At 46.2% G+C, this 20236-nt stretch overlaps 1 protein-coding gene across 3 annotated transcripts in view; it reads left to right on the top strand.

Moving 5' to 3' along the window:
• The window catches only part of CALN1 (calneuron 1), a 107847-nt gene that overhangs the window by 54435 nt on the left and 33176 nt on the right, over nt 1-20236 (top strand). For all 3 annotated transcript variants that reach the window (XM_048967112.1, XM_048967113.1, XM_048967114.1), the window contains exon 4: nt 1206-1318. In XM_048967112.1, the coding sequence (XP_048823069.1) occupies nt 1206-1318 (113 nt within the window). The remainder of the gene's footprint in view (nt 1-1205; nt 1319-20236) is intronic.

Here is a 20236-nt window from a genome sequence, read left to right as displayed (position 1 = left end):
TTGGTCTGATGGTTTTGAACACATTTCACACCTGGTAATTTGGAGCGGTAACTGCATGGGGAGGTGCATCCAGTCAGTTCCAGATGAATTTAAGTTAAAAAAAAACAAACAAAAAACAATCCTGAGTCCGATGGTTGGTGGTTCTGCTTGCAGTCTTGAAGGTGAGCTAATAAATCCGCCCATATCTTTATCCATCCATATCTGTCTCACTGGAACAGGCTGCCCAAGGAGGCTGGGATGCCCCATCCCTGGAGGCATTCAAGGCCAGGCTGGATGTGGCTCTGGGCAGCCTGGTCTGCTGGTTGGTGACCTGCACGCAGCAGGGGGTTGGAACTGGATGAGCACTGTGCTCCTCTTCAACCCAGGCCATTCTAGGATTCTATGATCAACTGGTCTAATAGTACATGGAAGGATACGTCTGGGGAGAGATGGAGAAACAAGAGGTATATGGATATTGAACTACCCTACTAGTTCAACAGGCACAATTTTTTTTTTTTTTTTTTGCCATTTTCATTAAGCATCACAGAAGTTCTACAAGGGAAAAGCTATATTTGATATAACGCTTGGCTGTACTTCAGACAGCCACATGCCTCATTTACAAAACATACAATGTACTGCTGGGGCTCGGGACTGCATAGGCTCAGTTCATTAATGGCAGGAGCAGTCTCCTCTCCCCACTAATGGCACTGAAGCTGTGTCTCCTCTGCCTGCTCTGCATGCTGAGCACACAGGGCTTTTAAGAGACGGATGCTGATGGAAAGCTGAAATGAAATGCCTGGTGGATTTGTAATAGTCTGGCTCTTCCCTCTGCGTGCACTCCCTTCCTCTGGAGGATGGGGTTGGCCTTGTAAAAGCTTTACAGAGACCTGGCTCTTTAGCAGCTTTTTAGAGGAAGAGCCCTGGTAGCGCTAATGGCAGAAATGGTGGGGTTTGGAGATGTGACTTGCTTGTAAACTCACCAGGCTGGAGAATGGTCTGTTCATCTCTATTTGTGCATCACCTGCTCCCGTTTTCAGGTGTGGGTGTGCTGCAGTGTGAAGCATTCACTGGGATAAGAGCAAATTTGGGTCTGCACACACCATAAAATGGATGTAGCCGTCATATGCGTTTGGGTTCATGATGTGGTACAGAGCCAGGGCAGTCTGTTGGACTTTGGTACTAAGTGGTACTTGGGTGAAAATACTGATCATTTTCTTTCGTTCCAGGGGATGGCCAGGTTGATTTTGATGAATTTATGACTATTCTGGGACCTAAGCTGGTATCGTCGGAAGGCAGAGATGGCTTTCTGGGAAACACAATAGACAGCATATTCTGGCAGGTAAGTGGTGACTTTTTACAGTGCAACTTTATCCAACTATCAGTAGCTTGCAGAAGTGATTTGTTGGGGAGCACGGGATGTTTTCCTAAAGTGAATACTTATGTAAATGTTACTTGGGTCCCCCTCACTGCGTGCTGTACATCACCATCCTCTGTTGCATCCAGTCAGTGTTTCTATGGTGAATTCAGGTCCAAGATTGAGGATTCAGGTCCAGGGCTGATGAGTCTGTTTTGTGCCAGTGCAAGGTTTACATGTGCTGCTGGGTTGGTTTGATGGTTTCAAGTGTCAGAAGAGAGGTGGGTTTGGCTGCAGGAGCTGCTGTGCATCTGTTGTGCATTGCGATTTTAAGCAGAATTAGAACTTTCTGGAAAAGCAAGGGCAGCTCAGGCTGTTATGGGGAGTGTTGAAAGTCTCCCAAGCCACAGTGCTGTGTGTTTCTTGCCAGTGGATTGAATGTGTGGTTTCCTCTGAGATTGCTGCTCATTTCATTGGTCACCCAACAACCTTTGCTTGCTAATAAACTTGGACTGCTACCAAGTTATGTGAGTCAGAAGAGTCAAACCTGGACATGAGCATTCCTGCCGTCTGTTGCTGCCCTCTGGCACTGTCCAGGCTGGACGGGTGGAGTTTTGTAAAAGTCTTTTAAACTCCTTTAAAACTTGTTCCTGGTCTCATGGTGTGTGATATAAACAACCCTGAAAATTCGGGCCTGGATTCCAGTATTTGGTCACCAAAGCAAGATTTTGGTGTTGGTGAAGCTGCAGAGGTTTGTGATATATCTGGGGGGATGTGAGGACTATGCTCACGCTACAGTGGAGCAGTCATGGTTGTTTTATTGCCTCTGTTGCATCTTGTGAGCCTCATCCCACTGTGTGAACAACAGGGAGAGAAGGAAGCACCAACCCATCCCACCAAACCAACGGTGCCTTCGAGACCCCACAGTGAGCCTGGCCTCCCTGGAGCTGCCAGTAAGCACAGACACCCCTCAGGGAAGTTGTTCTCATGAGTGAGGTATTTGATGGGGAAGCAGAGAGGTCATGAGCTCTGTTCATAGCTTCTGGGATAATCGTGCCATTCCACAGTCTGTCAGCCTGTGGAAATGTTTGTGTTGGCTTTGCATAGAGCTCCATGAAGAGTGGGTACCCCAGAAATCCAGCCCCACAGTGTGGGAACTGCTCTGGGCATTGCCTGCAGGCACCGAAGCTTTAATTGCAGGAGTGCCTCGAGACTTACAGAAAGGTGTTTGTGGTCTTTCATGTGTAAGGGAAAAAATACGCACATCTCTTTCCATAACACACTCCTGGGTTTCGGAATCCTCGAAGGGAAGCCTTTGTCTCACTTTTGCTTCTCTTGGGATAGGAGGATGCATGGAGAATACAGTATTTTTTCCTGCTTATTCCCCTCCCCCCCCCCCCCCCCCCAAAAAAAAAAAAAAAGAAAAAATCATGTAGGGAATAACATTCAAGGAACAGATTCCCTTTAACTCTTCCTGCCTGGCTTTACCCATGCCATCTGCTGGGCTCTCACCTTGTCTATAAGCAAAGTGTTGACACGTTGCATCTCCTCCAGTGGGCTTACATCTGATCTGAAGCCTTTCCAGAGCCAAGGCATGACTGTTTTGCCCTATGTCACCTCCATGTGTGTTTTTCACATTTCCTGGGAAAGAAACAGCTTGGGAAAGGGTTGGCTTCACATTGATGTCAGAGCACTTCAACCCTGCAGTCAGCTCTGAAGAGGAGGTTTTGAGGAGGGGCCCTGAGTGACAGTGGCATCAAGACTGGGACAAGAAGAGACAGCCTCACCTTGCGCCCTAAAACCTCACCCTAGAGCCACGGGCAGCAAAATGCATCCAGAAGAGGCTCGTATAGCAATCTTGGGAGGATAAAATCTGTGTTGGCATCCTCCCTCCAAGCAGCTCTGCTCCAGCTGTCACAATTTTGCCTCTTAGGGTTTCCTGTGCAGTGACACTTTTGTGCAGACTCTATTCCAAGTGTGCCTTAATGACACTTTAAGCCGTGCAACGACAGAGTTGAATAGCAACCAGCAGCAGGAGAGAGGGACTGAGGGACGAGTTGGAGGTGTGAGGTGGAGGGATGCAGGAAGGTGGGCCCTGATGGCAGAGGCTGCAGTGGGGACAGATCTCACAACAACAGCAGCAGGGCTGCAAGAGGCAGGGAGCAGGTGGAAGTGGTGGAAGAATGGGAAGGAGGAGGAGAGCGTGCATGGAAGAGGCTTGAAATAATAAAGGAATGGCGTGTCCATCCCAGTGCAAGCGTTGCCCAAAGAGCAATGGGCAGCCAAGGAGAAACAGGGATGGGCTGAGGCCTGTCTGAGGGACATGGAGGGTCTCTCAGATGTATTCTCCCTCTGTGATTTCTCATGGGGACTCTGAATTGAGTCATGTCAGTCTGTTAGAGGTGGATAACTCCTGCTTTCTCAGGTAGCAGCGATCAGTTCTGCTCCAGTTAGAATGGCTCTCTGGGTCCCTCAGCCTGGCTGGCAGCTGTTTACAGGGAGGGAGGGGGTAATCATCCCTGCAAACACTGTTTCAGGCCAAGTCAATATAGACCCATGATATCAGGAGAGCTGAGGAAACATTGACTTTCTCTTATCGCACGAAGTCTGTCTTTCCTGAGTGAGATGAAGCATGCACAAAGCACCATTCTGCATAGAGCATCCCCAGGTGCTCTGTTTCAAAATGGTTTTCTTATCCTCGTGCTGACGGTGAAGAGAACTAAGATGTACCCATACACTGACACCTTTAGCTGCCACTGGAAGCACCTTTTCTTAAAAGGGTAGACAAAGACCTGGGCTCCAAGGTGTCTGTGAGGCAGCAATGTGCCCTTGGACAGAGAAGGCTGATGGTATCTTGGGCACACCTTGCAGAGTGTCTGTCCCCTTTCCTCTCTATCTTTTTCCCTCTGCATTGGTTGAGCATCCCTTGCCTTGCCACCCTCTCTGAGCTGCTCCTGGTGGACATCACACTCGGTGCCTTGAAGCTGGTTGTTGCTGATGCATAGGCAGTGATATGCAGTGATGTGGTTGCTGCTGCATGCTCACAGAGACACTACTTGATTAATTTTGGGGCATGAGAATTTGTTTTCCCAGAGCTCTGGGAGTATATGAGAGCAGTTCCAGCTGGGTGCTCCTAGGGCTGTGTTTTATACAGATGGGTTTCCAGTGCATGGCCGTTCAGGTCTGCAAAGCACTTTAGATCAAGAGCGTTACGGAAAGTGCAAACAGTGCTGCTGGTAAATATTAGCTCCTTTTTGGGCAAACAAAATCCAAATCTGTCCACTGTGTCCTGCCATTCTCAAAAAGTGAGAGGGATAAAAAGAGCAGGAAGTGAGCATTCATATTCATTTACAGTTTTTGCCTAGATTTTTTTGTAAGTGCAAAAACCTGCCAAATGTCTTTGAGGTCCTTGGTCAGATTAGATATTAGGAAAAAAGTTTTCTCAGAAAGAGTGGTGCTGCAGTGGCACAGTTGCCCAGGGAGTGGTGGGGTCACCATCCCTGCAGGTGTTCCAGAACCATGGAGATGTGGCACTGAGGGGCATGGCTATGGCCATGGTGGGACGTGTTGGGGTTGGACTTGGTGGTCATTGAGATCTTCTCCTACCTTCATGATCCTATGATTCCATGACCTCCAGGAGGTGTGAAATAGTTTGCAGAGTACATAGTGTAGTGGATATACAGTCCTGGGAGGTAAGAAACAGGAACAGGAGTAATAATAATCTTGAATTTTAGACTTTTGATTAAAATAAAGCTCTATGACTTGTCTGTAATGCACTTTGAAGGCAGAACAAGTCTGAATGGTTAAAGAACCGGGCTCCATTTGCATTGGTTGCAGAACAAACTCTGTCCCCTGCAGCGCTGATGAGGTTGTTTTAGGAAGTCAATACTTTGCACAGGGATCATTTAAGAAGCAAACTGCTGCCTGCAATTTGTTTCTGTCTCCCTATGCACGTGGAAGCTACAGGGAACATCATTTCAGCTGGCGCTGACACATCACCCCAGCAAGGATATCCAGAAGCTTTGTCTTGTGCTCGGGGCCGGCACTGTATCATCCGCTCGTCGCCTTTGATATCGCCCTGTATAATTTACTGGCTCTCAGAAGGAGGTTGCTTGTTTTGGGATAAATAAGTCTGCTTCTCAGGAGCAGGATGACCAGAATACCAACATGATGGTTCTGGCTGGGAGATACTGCTTGGAGATCTCCTTGGTTTTCCACTGTAGCACTGTCTTGCAGTTTTAGGGGGCTGGAGGAGGTGGGGGAAGGGACAGGTCCTGATGATTTCTGGGCTTGGGAAAACCTTTTCTCCAGTTTTCCATGAACTTTGGTGGGTGAGTGAAGCCTCCCAAAGCTACACCCCTCCCTCCCCATACGAGGAATGAGGACTAGCCAGGAATAGCCCAGAGACAGCACAGCACTTGCTCCATCTTGAGCATTTTATTCCCTGAATGCAGCAAGCATAAAACAAGGGCCACGTGCAGCAGTGCAGGATTGCATCCAGCATTAGCTAGGGAGGGAGTGCAGGGAGCTGGCTGCAAACATGGCAGAGCAGGGGGACGTGATGGGATGGGACAAAGAGGTCTTGTCCTCCCAGCACGGCTGCTGATGCTTAATGACTTGCTGGGAACTGCCCACCCGTAATCTGTTTTCAGTTGTCACTGCAAATGTAACAGCATCCCGGGGGAGAGATCTGGGCTCTCATGATCTGGTCAATCAATTAGGGCTTTAATAGAGTGAAATGAAGGAGAAAATGTGTGGGAACCTCGATGGCACAGGGCAGGGTATGGAGATGCTTGGCAGGCAGTGGTGTGGGAGGGAAGGCAAGGAACAAGTCTGTGTCAGAGTGAGCAGAGTGTGCCTCTGGCTGGAGCTTGGCTCTCTGCGAAGATGGTTTTGTGTGGAGAAGGATTTCTTCACCTGAAGTCCAGCAGTTGTTATGAACACCTAATGCAGTTTTTCCCTGTACGTGAACTTCCTCCACTTCTCCCCACACAGAGGTTAATTTGACGATGGCAAAACCTCTCTGTGCAGTTTTGGGATACTGCCAGACCACAGGAGGATTTTATGTCTTGCACCAGTATTGTCTGCTGGTGTGAGCTGCCTTGCTGCAAATACCCCTGGATTTCAGGATTTCAGCTGCTGCTGTTACAGCCTTCCAAAGGATCATCTCAAGCTGACTTCTTCAAAGGAGCCCAACCAGTACCACTCCGCAGGGGTTAAAACAACAACGCTCCCTCTTGCAGTTCAGGGTACCAGCTGATGCTCTGGGCCGATTCTGGCTCTGTCAAGGCAAGTTTTGCCATTGATCTGAGTTGCATCTGGCTCAGATACAAAAAAAAAAAGAGATTTGGGGCTTGATGGTTGGTGCAGACCTACTGCCCATGAAAGTGACTTGGTTACTTCTTTAGGATTTGAATGAGGAAACTCTGCAGATGAAAGTTTGGGTGCCAAACCATTGTAGATGGGGGGCAATGCTGTCTATGCACCATGCATGTACCATCAGAGAGGTAGTTGAGTTACCATATGTGGAGGTGTTCAAGAAACATTTAGGTGTTGTTCTGAGGGGCATGGTATAGTAGGGCAACATTGGTGACATGATGGATGATATTGGTGACAGGTGGATGATTGGACTGGATGGTTTTGGTGGTCTTTTCCAACCTGTATTATCTTAAAGAAGAATCATTTCCACAGAATAGGAGTTCTGAACTTTCTTAAAGACCCTTTCTGGAGTTTCCCAGTCTGGAGTTTCCCAGTCTGGAGCTTGGCATTGCCTCTTCCACAAGTACAGCTCAGTCATGTATGGAAACCAAGCTTCCCCAAGCATTGAGCTGCCATCTCTCCCTTGACAGCTAATAGTGGGTCCTGGTTAACTGGAGCCATTAACTCGGTGCTCTGTTAGCTCCAGCATCCTGGCTGTGAAATTAAATATGTCCTGTAATATCTGATCCTGAATTTTAGATTTGATAGGTAGTTTTCTTGTATCCAGCCTTAAAGCGTTGTGAAATTTCCATTTGCAAGGCTGCAGATGGCTGCATCACAGCAATGAGCAGTGTGACTGCGGCCACCTAGCTGGTATGGATTGTGTGCAATTCATCTCAGCTAACCTGGTCATCTGCACTGTTCAGATTCTCTTTAGAGTTAACAGAGAGAAATAGTCACTTCTGGGTACCATTCAGGGGTCTTTCTCAGGCATCGACCTCAGGATCACGCTTTAGAAGTGCCAGTTTTTCTCTGTTTAGTATAGAGTCTAGAAAAGTGACTCAAATGGAGACGTGGGAAATGGGGACAGCTAAATGAGCCCTGCCAGGGATCACAAGGGCCTTTTTTTGATTCGTGTGCAGGAAGCCAGCTCTGTCAGTGCTGAGGCTGTTATCAGTTGGAGAGTGGTCTGGGTGCCTTATTAACTCTTCTTTTATTGGAGAAGACGTTCTCACTGAGTACGTTGCACTCAATGCTTCTTGTCACAAAATGAGAGATGAACACTTGGAGCTGATGGTTCATCAACAAGAGAATTCTCTTTGCTCTTAGTTTGGGGGTGAAGCACAGAAATGCAGTGACAGCTGCTGGTGTGGATGTGAACACTGAGATGTTCGTGGATTGTGGTGGAGGTGCTGTCCTTAGGCTTATTCTAACTGCTCTGCAGCATCTGAAGTTGCCAAAGGACAAGAGTGAGTCATAGTGGTTGAGCAGAATCATAGTATTGTACATCTGTTTCTATGGAGGGGATTTTTTTTAGCCAATATATATTGTTTCCCTATAACAAAATATGAGGTTCTTCCAGTTGCCGGGATGAAGGGGTCATCCAGGCCAAAACTGGAGGCACTGGAAATGGACAAGTTTTGAAAGCGTGGTACCAATCACAAGAGAAAAACAAGGCTAAATTGTCAAACTGTGTTCCGTAACTTCAACCAACTTACTTACAGACACTACAGCTTTCATTCAAAATGTATTTAAAGCAGGCAGTTTGTATGAAGAGGCTTCCTGCCTGCTGGATGAGATGTATGGCTGTCCTGGCAGGTGGTGGTTTGGGTTTGAGTATGTGTATTCACATACACAATCACCAACCAGCTCTCACAGTGCAGAGAAAATTTTTTGTTCTTCATCAGCTTATATATATAAACCCAGTCTGTGTCTCTGCACGTCACCGGGATGTTTTTGTTCCTGCCTGATGCATGAGATAGGAACTGAACTGTGATTTTCTCAGTGATGTGCTTAGGGAAAGGTAAGTGCATGTGATTATCGCCTGAATAACATGAGTACGTGGGTATCCAAACTATGGGATGGGGAGTGAGATTTTTCTTTTTGTTGATTCCTTGCAGAGGGACATCAGGCTTTCCAGCATCTATGAGTACCCATAGCTCAGCCCCTTGGTTTGCTGGATTGGGTGTCTTTTTTCTTAATACAAACTTTGATGCCTTCGAAAAGCATAAATGGGTGATAAAGTGAAAGAGCTGTGTTTCATGCAGGGGACATTCAGTTTTCTGAATTCCTAAGCCAGTAGATCTCAGGATCTGCCCTTCCTCTTTGCACACAGGACAGGAAAGGGTTAGGGTTAGTTTAAAACAGACCTCATGGTGATGATCTGCTTCTTTTTTTCCTAACAAATATTTTGGGATTATAATCTACGTGGTTTTTTGGGATAGTAATCTATGTAGCCTCCAAATCCTAGTTTTCAGTAGATGAAAATTATGAATATTTCACTGAGGTTTAAAAAAAAAAGAATGAGAGGGGAAAAAAGGGAAAAAGGACATTCCATCACTCCCAAGCAAAAATAAGAAGACAAAAAGTGTTGGCAACTATTAACAACACGCAGATGTGCTTATAAAGAAAAATGACCTTTTTTATGCAAAAGAAATGCTTAAAAAAACCCCAACCTCATAAAAATGCAACTAAAGGGCTGCAAATGACCATGGCAGGTGACCAGATGTCCCATTGGCTGTGACAGGGTGACCCCAGAGTGCCCCAGCTGAGTGCCCTGGTTGTTGCGATGCTGCAGGGATGGGGCTGACGTATGGTTCGTTAGTGCAAGCCAGGTGAATGCTGGATGCTGTGGCATTGATGAAGGACCTCCAAGTCCTGGCTGCCAAACAATTTCTACAGATCAGCGTGTAACTCTGATTTTCCCAGGATGTATCTGAGATTTTCAGCACTGCTTGCCGGAGTGTGACAGCTGAAGCCAACAGAAAACTATGTGGTGCCATCAAACCCCAAGGGGCACACCAGTTAGATGTTATGCTTCTCAGTCACAACAGCAAAATACTTCATTAAAGCCATGGAGGGGTTGGCAGCAGCTGCTGGGGTCACCCTGCTGGTGCCTTGCAATCATGCTTCTCTGCCCTGCCCTCCATGGTGCTCCCTGCCTGGCTTCCCTGTCATGCAGTGGCGTTTCTGAAGAGCTCAGGATGTGCATTCATGACAGTGGACAGGTTTGGTGGGATTTGAGATTTTGTTTTTTCCTGTGCTTTTGAAATTCTCAGCTTTGGCCTTCTGGATTCCTTAGAATCATAGAATCATTAAGTTGGAAAAGACCTCTAAGATCCCCAAGTCCAACCCCAATCCACCCCACCATGCCCATAACCACATCCCACATCTGCACATTCTGGAACACCTCCAGGGTTGGTGACCCCACCACTCCTTGGGCAGCTGTGGCACTGCAGCACCACTCTTTTGGAGAATAAATTTTTCCTAATAACCAACCTGAACCTCCCATGGCACAACTTAAAGCCATCGCTTCTCATCCTATCACTAGTTACTTGGGAGAAGAGGCCAGGTCTGTTCCAAAGGAAGGGGGAGGATTTTGGCCCTAGCAAACAAGAGAGACAACCTGCACTGAGGAGGGGGGGATGACAGTATGGCTGTCTCATGGCCTCAAGTTCCCCATGCTGTTTTGCCAACCCCTCTGCTTGTTGAGAGGTGGGACAGAGTCTGGGCCACACACCTTTCCTGTCCTTGCCCTTTACCCAAGCTCCCTTCTTGGTTTCTTCAAGAGCTTGTAACCTGTTTGTTGATTTGTTCTCTCTTTTTTTTTTGCCCTGTTTGCCAAAAATATAACGCACTGCTGAGTGGTACACAGCCATGGTGTTCTGATTGTGTTTCTGCACTGGCAAAGAAAGGGGAATTACCCTCTGAGATGCATGGGGTCTGTAGAGCTGGTAATTTTGATGTAGTCTTCAGTGCTACATAGAAATCTTGTTTTAGTGTCACTGTTGAGTAACATGCAACACTGTGAAGTGATAATTAGAATAAACAATGAAGTAACCCAGTACATTTGCTCTCAGTTAAGATGTATCAGGGTGCACATGCTGGCCAAGCTTATGGCAGAAATCTACACCAAGCCAAGAAAACCAGTGGAAGTATTTAATACACATGAAATTGGTGAGATGAAGAGGTGTCTTCCATTGTTTGATGTCTCAGTGCTGAGCAGAGAGAGAAGGAAAGCTGGGAGATAAGCCAGAATACAGATTCATGGCGCTCATGGAAGTGCCTCCATTTTCAGAGCAGAATGTAGAAGTGAGATGGGAAAAAAAAGTAATCATGTAAGAATGATTTGCACTGTTTTTCTCTTTCTACTCTTGCTGAGTGAGTTTAGATGTTTTTCCCCTGGAGGCTGCTTGCCCAGGGGATGATTAGTACAGCATGTTACTGTCAGTCCATCAGCTCTCCCCGCGTGCTTCAATTCCTTCCAACTTTTGGGAGTGACAGAGCAACGAAAAGACAAATGAAATAAATTGATGCTTTTTAGGGGAGAGGAATCTGAAAAGAGCTGTCACGGAGGCAGACAGGCTGCACGTAGGTGCCAGATTTCAGGGAACAGTGATCCTCCATGGAGATAAACCCATGCACCTCAGCTGCTAGTGCATGGGAGCACGTGTACCCTTGGTGTCAGGAGACAGCAGGAATATGAGTATGGGTTTATGTCTAGCTGATGTGTGGTTACATGCTGCCACAAAACAGGTTGGTATGCTAGGTCATAATGCATCCTTTCCCCAGTGCTGGCTTCTTCCTGCTACCTATCGGCTGCATCCTTGGATTTTTCTAATGCCACATCCCTATTGCAGGCTACATGTAAAACTCTGCAGTCAGAAGCACTCCTGTACTTACTCAAATAGCCTTCAATAGACTGCATCTCTTCTTCCTACTGACATTCAGAAGTACTCAAATCCCAAGGGTGGTTTCAGAGCTAAAGTGGAATATATTATATTTGTAGAACCAAGTGATGATGAAGTCCTCCAGGAATTGATGGTTTATTCAGAAAGGCGTGCACTGGAGTTCTGCAGAAAGGGAAGGCATTATTGTTGTTTTGTTAACTTTGCAAAATGTTTAAGAGAACAAGAGAAAAAAAACACTATGACAAGGCTACCTCCAGGCAGATGAAGTGGGATCTCAGCTCTGTTCCTGAGGCTTTGCCTTCTTCTGCATGGGAATGGTTTTAAACTGAGACAGGGAAGGTTTAGGTTAGATAATAGGAGGAAGTTTTTCACTCAGAGCACTGGAACAGGCTGCCCAAGGAGGCTGTGGATGCCCCATCCCTGCAGGCATTCAAGGCCAGGCTGGATGTGGCTCTGGGCAGCCTGGGCTGCTGGTTGGTGACCTGCACACAGCAGGGGGTTGGAATTGGATGAGCACTGTGCTCCTTTTCAACCCAGGCCATTCTATGATTCTGTGGTTGTGCACCATCTGTAGGCATGCTCAGCTTAAATATGTGCTTAGGTGTGAAGCTTCTTGCACATCAGGGCATGTGCAGAAAGGTGCCAGCATAAAACATTCAAGGCTGGGATTGCAGGAGCTCAGGCAAGAGCTGTGTCTTGTTTATTTGAGCTGCCATCCCTCCTCCCCTATTGAAATTGTTTTTATTTAGGATAGTGCCTTAGCAACACTGATGATTTGAGATAATCAAAATGTTTTCACCAGTCCAATTTTATTGAAAAATTACCCTTTCTTATTTCCCGAGCGAAACTTCCATCAGAAAACCTCAACAATTACCATTATTCCTAGAATTTCTGTGTTGCTTTTAGTGAATAATATGTGCCTATTTATTATCATTTTAGATTTTTGTCTTGAGGTTTGCTTGTTTGCAAGGAATGCAGCGTTCCAACTTGTCGGCAGGGTGTTTTTCAGCAAACAAGCTGAATTTTCTTTTGTGTCACGTATGACCGATAAAAGTCCTGCTTGGAACTTGGCACAATGAGAACAGCTTGAACATTTTTGATGCCTTTTTCCATTATTTTTTTTTTTAATGCACAGTCACTTGTCGGGTGTAATTTTGGTCAATGCTCACCACCACCCACTGTGTGTCCACGCTGGTAGAAATGCACCTGGTGTAGGGCAGGTCTCTGTCAGTACTGGCACATACTTGCAGATCTTGCTGCACTACTCATTTTTGAGCGTATTTTTCTACCCTGGCAGCAGTGAATTGTTCTCTCTGCAGCCTTCCTATAGATCTCCCTGGTTTCCCATGGGGCAAAGATGGCCACAATCCATATGTTGAGGGATAATCACTTGGTTTTCTGACAGCCCTTCTCTCTGTGACAGGTGTCACTGTGTTCCTTCTGGCCGTGGCCAAGGGCAAGGAGGGCTGTGAGTGGCAGCACCTGGGCAAGAGCAGTGCAGGGGCAGGGAGGGATGGGGGAGGATTGAGCCCATCCAAACTCTTCCCATCTCTGTACGGGCCGGTCTGATTGCTGTTAGAAGAGCTGGCTGCTGATTGCTGTACAGGAATTAAATTAGGTGAGTTAAAAGCCCGTATCAATCACCGTCATGCATACTTGCATATGAAGCACAGACGCAAAAGGTTTATGGTAATCAACATGGAGTGGCTGATTAGAGTCCATTAAAATGCACTAGGAAAAAAAAAAAATCTAATCCTCTCTCCACTTCCACCTGGACTCTTTTATGCCTGTTTGATAACCGCTGCTGCCTTCAGTTATCCCCCCCAACAAAATGCCCCAGCATCAGGCACATTGCTGCTGGTACCACAAAAGCTGAGCACCTCCCAAAGCAGGGGATAATTTGGTTTATAGCAGGCAAAATCCCATCTGAAACACCCTGAACACAGTCTGTTGTGTTCTCGCATGTCCTAGGACACAGAAGAAATAAAAGTGATGCTAACATCTGAATTGCTACAGGGATTGTTGATTTCAAAAGTGCAGATAGGAAATTCCTGCTGAACGTGGCATCTGTCTTATGTATGTTCTGCATTTCTGAACATGAAGCAAGTATAGCCTCCACTGATGGCAGCTCGTCTGATTTTCTCTGATGTGTCCCTTCTACCACGTGCTGAAATATTCCAGCCATGTTTAATAATGATCTGGATGAGGGGATTGAGTGCACCTGCAGTAAGTTTGCTGCTGCCCACACCAAAACATCCATAGGGCTGTTTGTGTGTTGTTGCTGTGCACTCTGGCTGCTCTCAAAACCTCCAGGCCTGTCTTGCATGCACCTTTTGATAGACATCTAAATTGCTCCTGGAATTAAATCTCCATCCAGTTAATTTAGCACCTGCAAAATTAAATCCTGGGCTTTAAGTCTTTTGATATAAGCACATCTGTTAGGTGCTGCCTTGGGGTGAATGCTCAGGCTCTGGTTTCTCAGGGATGCCACCGTGCTGGAGGTCACAAGGTGGCCCTGGGTTGGAACAGCGTTGTCACAGGCAGTTGTTGCATGCCTTACCTCAAGGGCACTTCATAGAATCATAGATTCACCAAGGTTGGAAAAGAACACTAAGATCATCAAATCCAACCATTGGCCCATCTGGAGCCAAGAGGATGTATAACCACCCAAGCAGTGAAATGTTCAGCGCTGCTCATTTGGAAGAATGTGATGCTCCTGCAAAGTAGAAAACCCAAGCCAGTGCAGTAATTACATCCAAAATAATCAATACCAAAGAATTTGTAATCTGAAAGTCAGTTGGCAGAACTTCCCCTGTAGCTGTGGATAAATAAAAGATTTGATTATGAGAACTTTAATTCTTCATGTTTGCAGAGGGGTTGTAACCTGAAGACCTGGAGCAAGAGGCTCAAAGCCTCTGTTGCTACAGGGCTGGAAATGTTTCTTGATAACAGTGACAAAGTAAAGAGCGGGAAGAAGATCCAGTTAATGGAAAATAGAATCAAGCACAAATAGATCCATAAATTTGAAGCAAACTATTACTGAAGTGGAAAGCCATAATATTGGAGATGGGCTTGGGCCCTAATGTCTGGAATTGGATTTTAGAATCTCTTGAATTGCTGGATCGTAACGATAAGAAAGGCATTAATTTAGATGTTGATTGAAAATACTCTACAGTTGCAAAGAATAAGGGCATTTGCTGTCAAGGTGTTTCAAGCCAAATGCTTCATATTTGCCAAATTGGAGGATCTTTTGGCTGTAATGACAATCCAATTGGATTTGAAGAGCCAGTAATATTATATCTTCATCGGAGGTCGCTGGGGGTGGCTGCATGATGGAGCCTCGGTTGCTTTCAGTATGAACAAGACATTTACAGACTTTCAGATCTGACTTAAAATATCTCTGACAATAAAAAGGTGACATTCTTTGCAACGTGATGAACTCTATGATTCATAAGTCTCTCTTCTCTTTGGAATGGGGTAGGATACCTAAGCTTAAAGTATTTCTTGTGTTCCGACCTAGAAAATTTGTGAGTTTTTTTCTATCTATAGCAGTGGGTAGCAGACCTTGCTCAAGGGGAGGCACAGTTTTTAGGGTGATGGGGCCACATTTGGAAAGGCAAAGCATTCTGGTGAGCACCCCTCTGTCAGAAATCGGTCTGCGAGACACTCGCCATGTAACATAATCCCACGAGCAGATGCTGTCTAAGTAATTAGCTGTGCTGCTAGATGAAAGGCGCGTGCTGAATTGTGGTAAGATTGCTTCTTCACTGTAACTGCTAAAATACAGCAATGCAAAGGCAGGAGCTTGGGCTATGGCTTCGAGAAGTTATTTCTGCACGGCTCAGGGGAGAAGTAAATCAGTTAATGGTTTTAATTAGCAATCTTTTCATGTCTTCCCCTTATTGTCCACGAGGAGCTCTACAGAGACGGTGCTCCTCTTAGCTCCGATTGCGAAGGCGTGCAGCATTGCCCCGCTGGCTTTGCATTGAAGCACCGTGCAAGGGACAAACACACTCTTCTGGTCCAAGTGGACTTGGGAATCTCCTCGGGGATCTGAGCCGTAGGTCCTCTGTGGCAGAACGTGCATCTGGGTGTGCTTCTCGTAGCTCTGCTACTTCTTTTATTTCCCTTACCCCGTTTCTTGGAGGTGTTCAAGAACTGTGGAGATGTGGTACTGAGGGGTGTAGTTATGGGGCCTGGTGGGGGTGGGTTGGGGTTGGACCACGTGGTGTTAGTGGTCTTTTCCAACCTTAATGGTTTGGTGATTCTGTGATTTCTTTTCTGGCTGTGTGAGGAATCAGCACAAGTGCAGCACGAAAAGGTCAACTTTTTGAAAGGGTAGATAATAGCAGGGCAAGGGGAAATGGTTTTAAGTTGAAGGAGGGAAGATTTAGTTTGGATGTCAGGGGGAAATTCTTAACTGTGAGAGTGATGTGTTGGTACAGGCTGCCCAGAGAGGTTGTGAATGCTCCATCCCTGGAGGTGTTCAAGGCCAGGTTGGATGGGCAGCATGGTCTGGTATTAAATGTGGAGGTTGGTGGCCCTGCATGTGGTGGGGCGGTTGGAGCCTGATGATCCTTGGGGTCCCTTTCAACCCCAGCCATTCTATGATTCTGTTTCTTTATGCAGCAAGCAGGAATTTATAATCTCCTGGATCTCAGTGTGTAATAAGGTATCGAGGGAGCACGACTTCTGAAATCCCAGCAACCATCTTATCTCACAGGCAGGACTGGCGCTTGTTCTTACAATACGATCGGATCAGCAAGATAAACTTTTAATTAAATTAGGATGATTCCCTGTTTTGATACATGCTCCAGCTTTCACACTTCCTGAGAACAAACCCCATCGGATCTGAGCAGGTTTGTGGTGCTGAGGGATGAAGGATTGCTGTCCCCATCCCAGGTGGCACAGGAGGGACAGGCTGCAGCCCCAGCGGGCGGTGGAAGTGTAAGTGATGTCCCTGCAGGGGCTAATGAATGAGGTCATCTGCCCGCTGCTCCGGTGGCACTGGCTCAAAAGCTCCTGAAGCCACCTCTCTCAGTGTCACCTGTTAAACACCCAACAGCTCGTGCCCGTCAGCCTTAAGAGCACCAGAACAGCCCAGGATTTTGGGAAGGATTCGGGTGGTTGCAGTGCTGCATCATCTCTAAGACATGCAGAGGTCAGGCAGGTTTAGCCCCGAGCAGAGCTCAGCTGTGAAGCTCACATGGCTCTGGCACGCACCCTGGGCTGTCATTGCTTTGGCAGCATCACAAACAAACTCCTTCCTGCGGAGAGAACCATTTCCCTGAGCCCTGGACCAGCCGGGCTGTTGTATTCCCAGCCCTCACCCCTGCCTGCCTTCACTAGCCCTTCACATCCCCACACTCACCAGCTTTCCTTTCACAGAGAGCTTTTAGCACAGACGGCGTGGATTTAATGCTGGCCATGTGCGTCTTCCTTTCCCCATCTGTTTTATTAATTGCATCTGATTTACTTCAGAGCAAAACTCTCATCCTAATGAAATCAGAGATGATGTTCCCTAGGAACACAGAGACATCAGGCTCCTGATTCCAGGTTGCCCATGGTGTGGATAATTGGGAATCATTGTAATCGTGCCTGCGTGTGTGTATATGTACATTTTTGCTATGATGAATGACTTCTTCCAGCAGTATTGCAGTCAAAGGTTACACATGCTGTGAATAAATGCTGTGGTTTTGGCTGCTGAAAGCAAATTGTCCTCCATCTAAACCCTTTGGCTGTACATCCCAGCAGCACTGCGAGCAGCAAAGGGTGTGAAAAGCCATCATTTTAAAGTCATCAGAAGTGATAACATAAAAAAAAGAACAATTGTTAGACAGCAGTATCATTGTAAACACCAAAACATACAGCTTCTGCTGCCTCTGTGCTTCAAGCATTTGCCCTGAGCAGGATAGAAAGTGCAGTGCCAGCATTCACCCATTTCTTAGGAGGCAGAGGAGGGCTTTGCCGCCTTGCCTTCTTCCCAGCGGAGCACCCAGAGTGCATTTATTCCTTTTACCTATCTCTCATTTTACCAGGAGATGCTGGTTGGAGGGGAAAAAATAAACATTGCACATGCACAGGTCTGATTTTGTTGCTGGCTCTTGAGGGTAAGTGCTGCCTTTGTGGCGTTCCTTAAATCCAGCCCTGCAGAGATCGATCAATAATACCTTGTTGAAATGTTTGTCAAGCAATTTCTGATGAACCAAACAGTGCTGGCGCGTGGTTTGCTTTCTGCTGTAGCACCTTCCTTAGCCTTGGCTGGAGCTCCCACACAGGGAGGTTTGCACTGTCCTCCTCCCGACCTCTTTGCAGAGCATTTTGTTGCTTTGCTTTGCTGTTTGCACTCTTTTTCCTACTGCTTTGGCTGAGATTTCCTCTATCTAGGGTTTATTTTTGTGTGCATGTGGAATTGCGCATGAAGTAAGTGGTTCTCAGAAAGGCTGCCAAGCAGGAAAGCGATCTCAGATAATCATGAAAGTTGTACAAACAGGTCCCCTCCCAATTCCTTAGCCGTTATTTTCCTGCATACACACTGAAAATGCAAAATCAACTTATTAGCTAAGCATTCAGTCCTGATTTCATGATTTTATGTTTGGTTTTTATGTATGTAATAGCTATTTTCCACTTCTACAGCACCAACAAAAAAATCATTTCACGATTCACTCCTATTTTGTTCTTGCCTATTTCCAGTCTGGTCAAACTCAGCAATAAAACAGCTGTGAGTTCAGATGCAAGTGTGATCACAGCCTCATGTGGGACATGTAGGGAATTTCAGACCTACCACACCAAATCTGAGGCAGTAACCAAAGATCATGTCAAGATGTTGCCCCTTTGCTGGCACCGAAATCACACTCAACAACCTGGTTTTCTCCTTGTATTTTCAATGGGAAAACTGTATTTTAATCAAAGGTATTAAATAGCATATTTTCAAAGCAGATTTTGGAAACCCATAAACTGTGAGGTCTTTTGACTGAAGGGATGGCTCAGGTTGAATTCTCATACAGGAGGGTGATGAGTCCATGGTACTACTGCCCAGAGCTGTGGGTGCCCCATCCCTGGAGGTGCCCAAGGCACCCAGCCCGTGGCATGACTTGGAACTGGGTGATCTTTAAGATCCCTTCCAACTACCTGTGATAATACAACATGGCAAGATGAATGGTTCGTGTCAGTGATCCCTCTTATCCATTCACGGAGGAGGCAAACAATCCAAATTTCTATGGGTAATTACACAAAAAGGAGCAGCTGGTGTCAGGTTTTCCTGCTAGTTGTCAACAAGAAAAATAATTTCCACTAAGCGTTAAGATACTCTTCACTCTTCTCAGCAGGAAAAGGGCACAGATCTCCAATGTGTTTACTTGGCTCAACAGTTCCTGTATTCAAATAAAATGTAGAGTGTAGCGTAGTGTACTGAAAAGATCTCAGTAAAATCCAGAAGAGCTTTTGAAGTCAGTGCGTGGATTCTCGTCCTGTTGAGGTAGCACATTTCTTAAATAGCACATTTACACAAAAGGTCGCTCTGTGATCAAAGTGTTCTTTGCATCAAAACTGCTGCCTGTAATGATGCACAGCTTTGCACGGCTTGTGATATACTGTGGTGGTGATGGCTTCCTGCAGCAACCTGACCATACCGTGGTTCATGCCTTGGTTCATTCAGCCTGACCATTCCGTGTTTGATTTGACCCCAAAACTTCTCTGCTGCCCCTTGGCTCTGTAGGGCTCCCATGGTAGGCACTTAGGATTTTTTAGATATATTTAGTACTTCCCAGTATCCAGACTAGTTATGGATGCCCCATACCTGGAGATGCTCGAGGCCGAGTTGAATGGGGCAGCCTGATCTAGTGCCTGATTTAGTGATTGGCAACCATGCCCACAGCAGGGGAGTTGGATCTTGATGATCCTTGAAGTCCCTTCCAACCCAAGCCATTCTATGATTCTGTGATAGTAGGCACAGGGAGCGGGGTTGACATGTGCTTGCATGCAGCATTTTCAGAAGCAGACTTACCTTCTGTTTGCCAGGTCTTGCTATACACAACACACATGTGCAGTGAATGGAGGCACATACTCCCCATACTGGTGTGCCAGGGAAGATGGGAATCCTGACTCTTAATTGATTGTGTGCTTCCATTTGGCTGTGGTACAGATTCTTTAGATATGTTTGGAACTTCACCTCTTCCTTAAGTGGTGAATTATGCTGATGTTATGTTGAGTATTAATAAGCAGGCAGAAGATGGTGGAGGACACCAATGTTGTTATTACTTTAAAAAACTTGGAAAGTTAGGATTTATAGCATAAGGTGAGTTTTGGGAGAGGAATACCTTTAGACACCGCATCACTCCTTGAAGATCTTCAGAAGTCGCCTGGGTGTGGGCCTGGGCACCTTGCTTTCAAACAACATGGAGAGATTTGGGAGCCACCCTGTTACTATCAAATGCCACCATGTTTTCATTTCCCATAGGGCTGGCAAAAGCCTCCTGGAGAGAAACGCCAACTAATTTTCCCCCATCGAACCAGGACTCAGTGATCTTTACGGGTCTCTTCCAATTCGGGATGTTCTGTCTTGCGTCAAACAAGATACAGTTCTTAACTCTAGGCCAGGAGAAGAAAGTTGCTGTTCTTGTTGCTCATAATCTAGTACCCATTTTCTGTGACAAAAATAAGAAAACTCTGAGTGACACCCAACCTTTTCCATATCGGGTGTCTTTTGAGTTCTGAGCTGGCTGTTACCAGCTCAAGAATGAGATCTACAAGTTATTTATACCATGTAGATCCATGAGAATGTCAGCTCAACCCT

Source organism: Lagopus muta, chromosome 20 (assembly GCF_023343835.1).
Source record: "Lagopus muta isolate bLagMut1 chromosome 20, bLagMut1 primary, whole genome shotgun sequence".
Lineage (NCBI taxonomy): Eukaryota > Metazoa > Chordata > Aves > Galliformes > Phasianidae > Lagopus > Lagopus muta.
The sequence above is the reverse complement of the archived record's forward strand: the minus strand, read 5'-3'. Positions and strand labels throughout refer to the sequence as shown.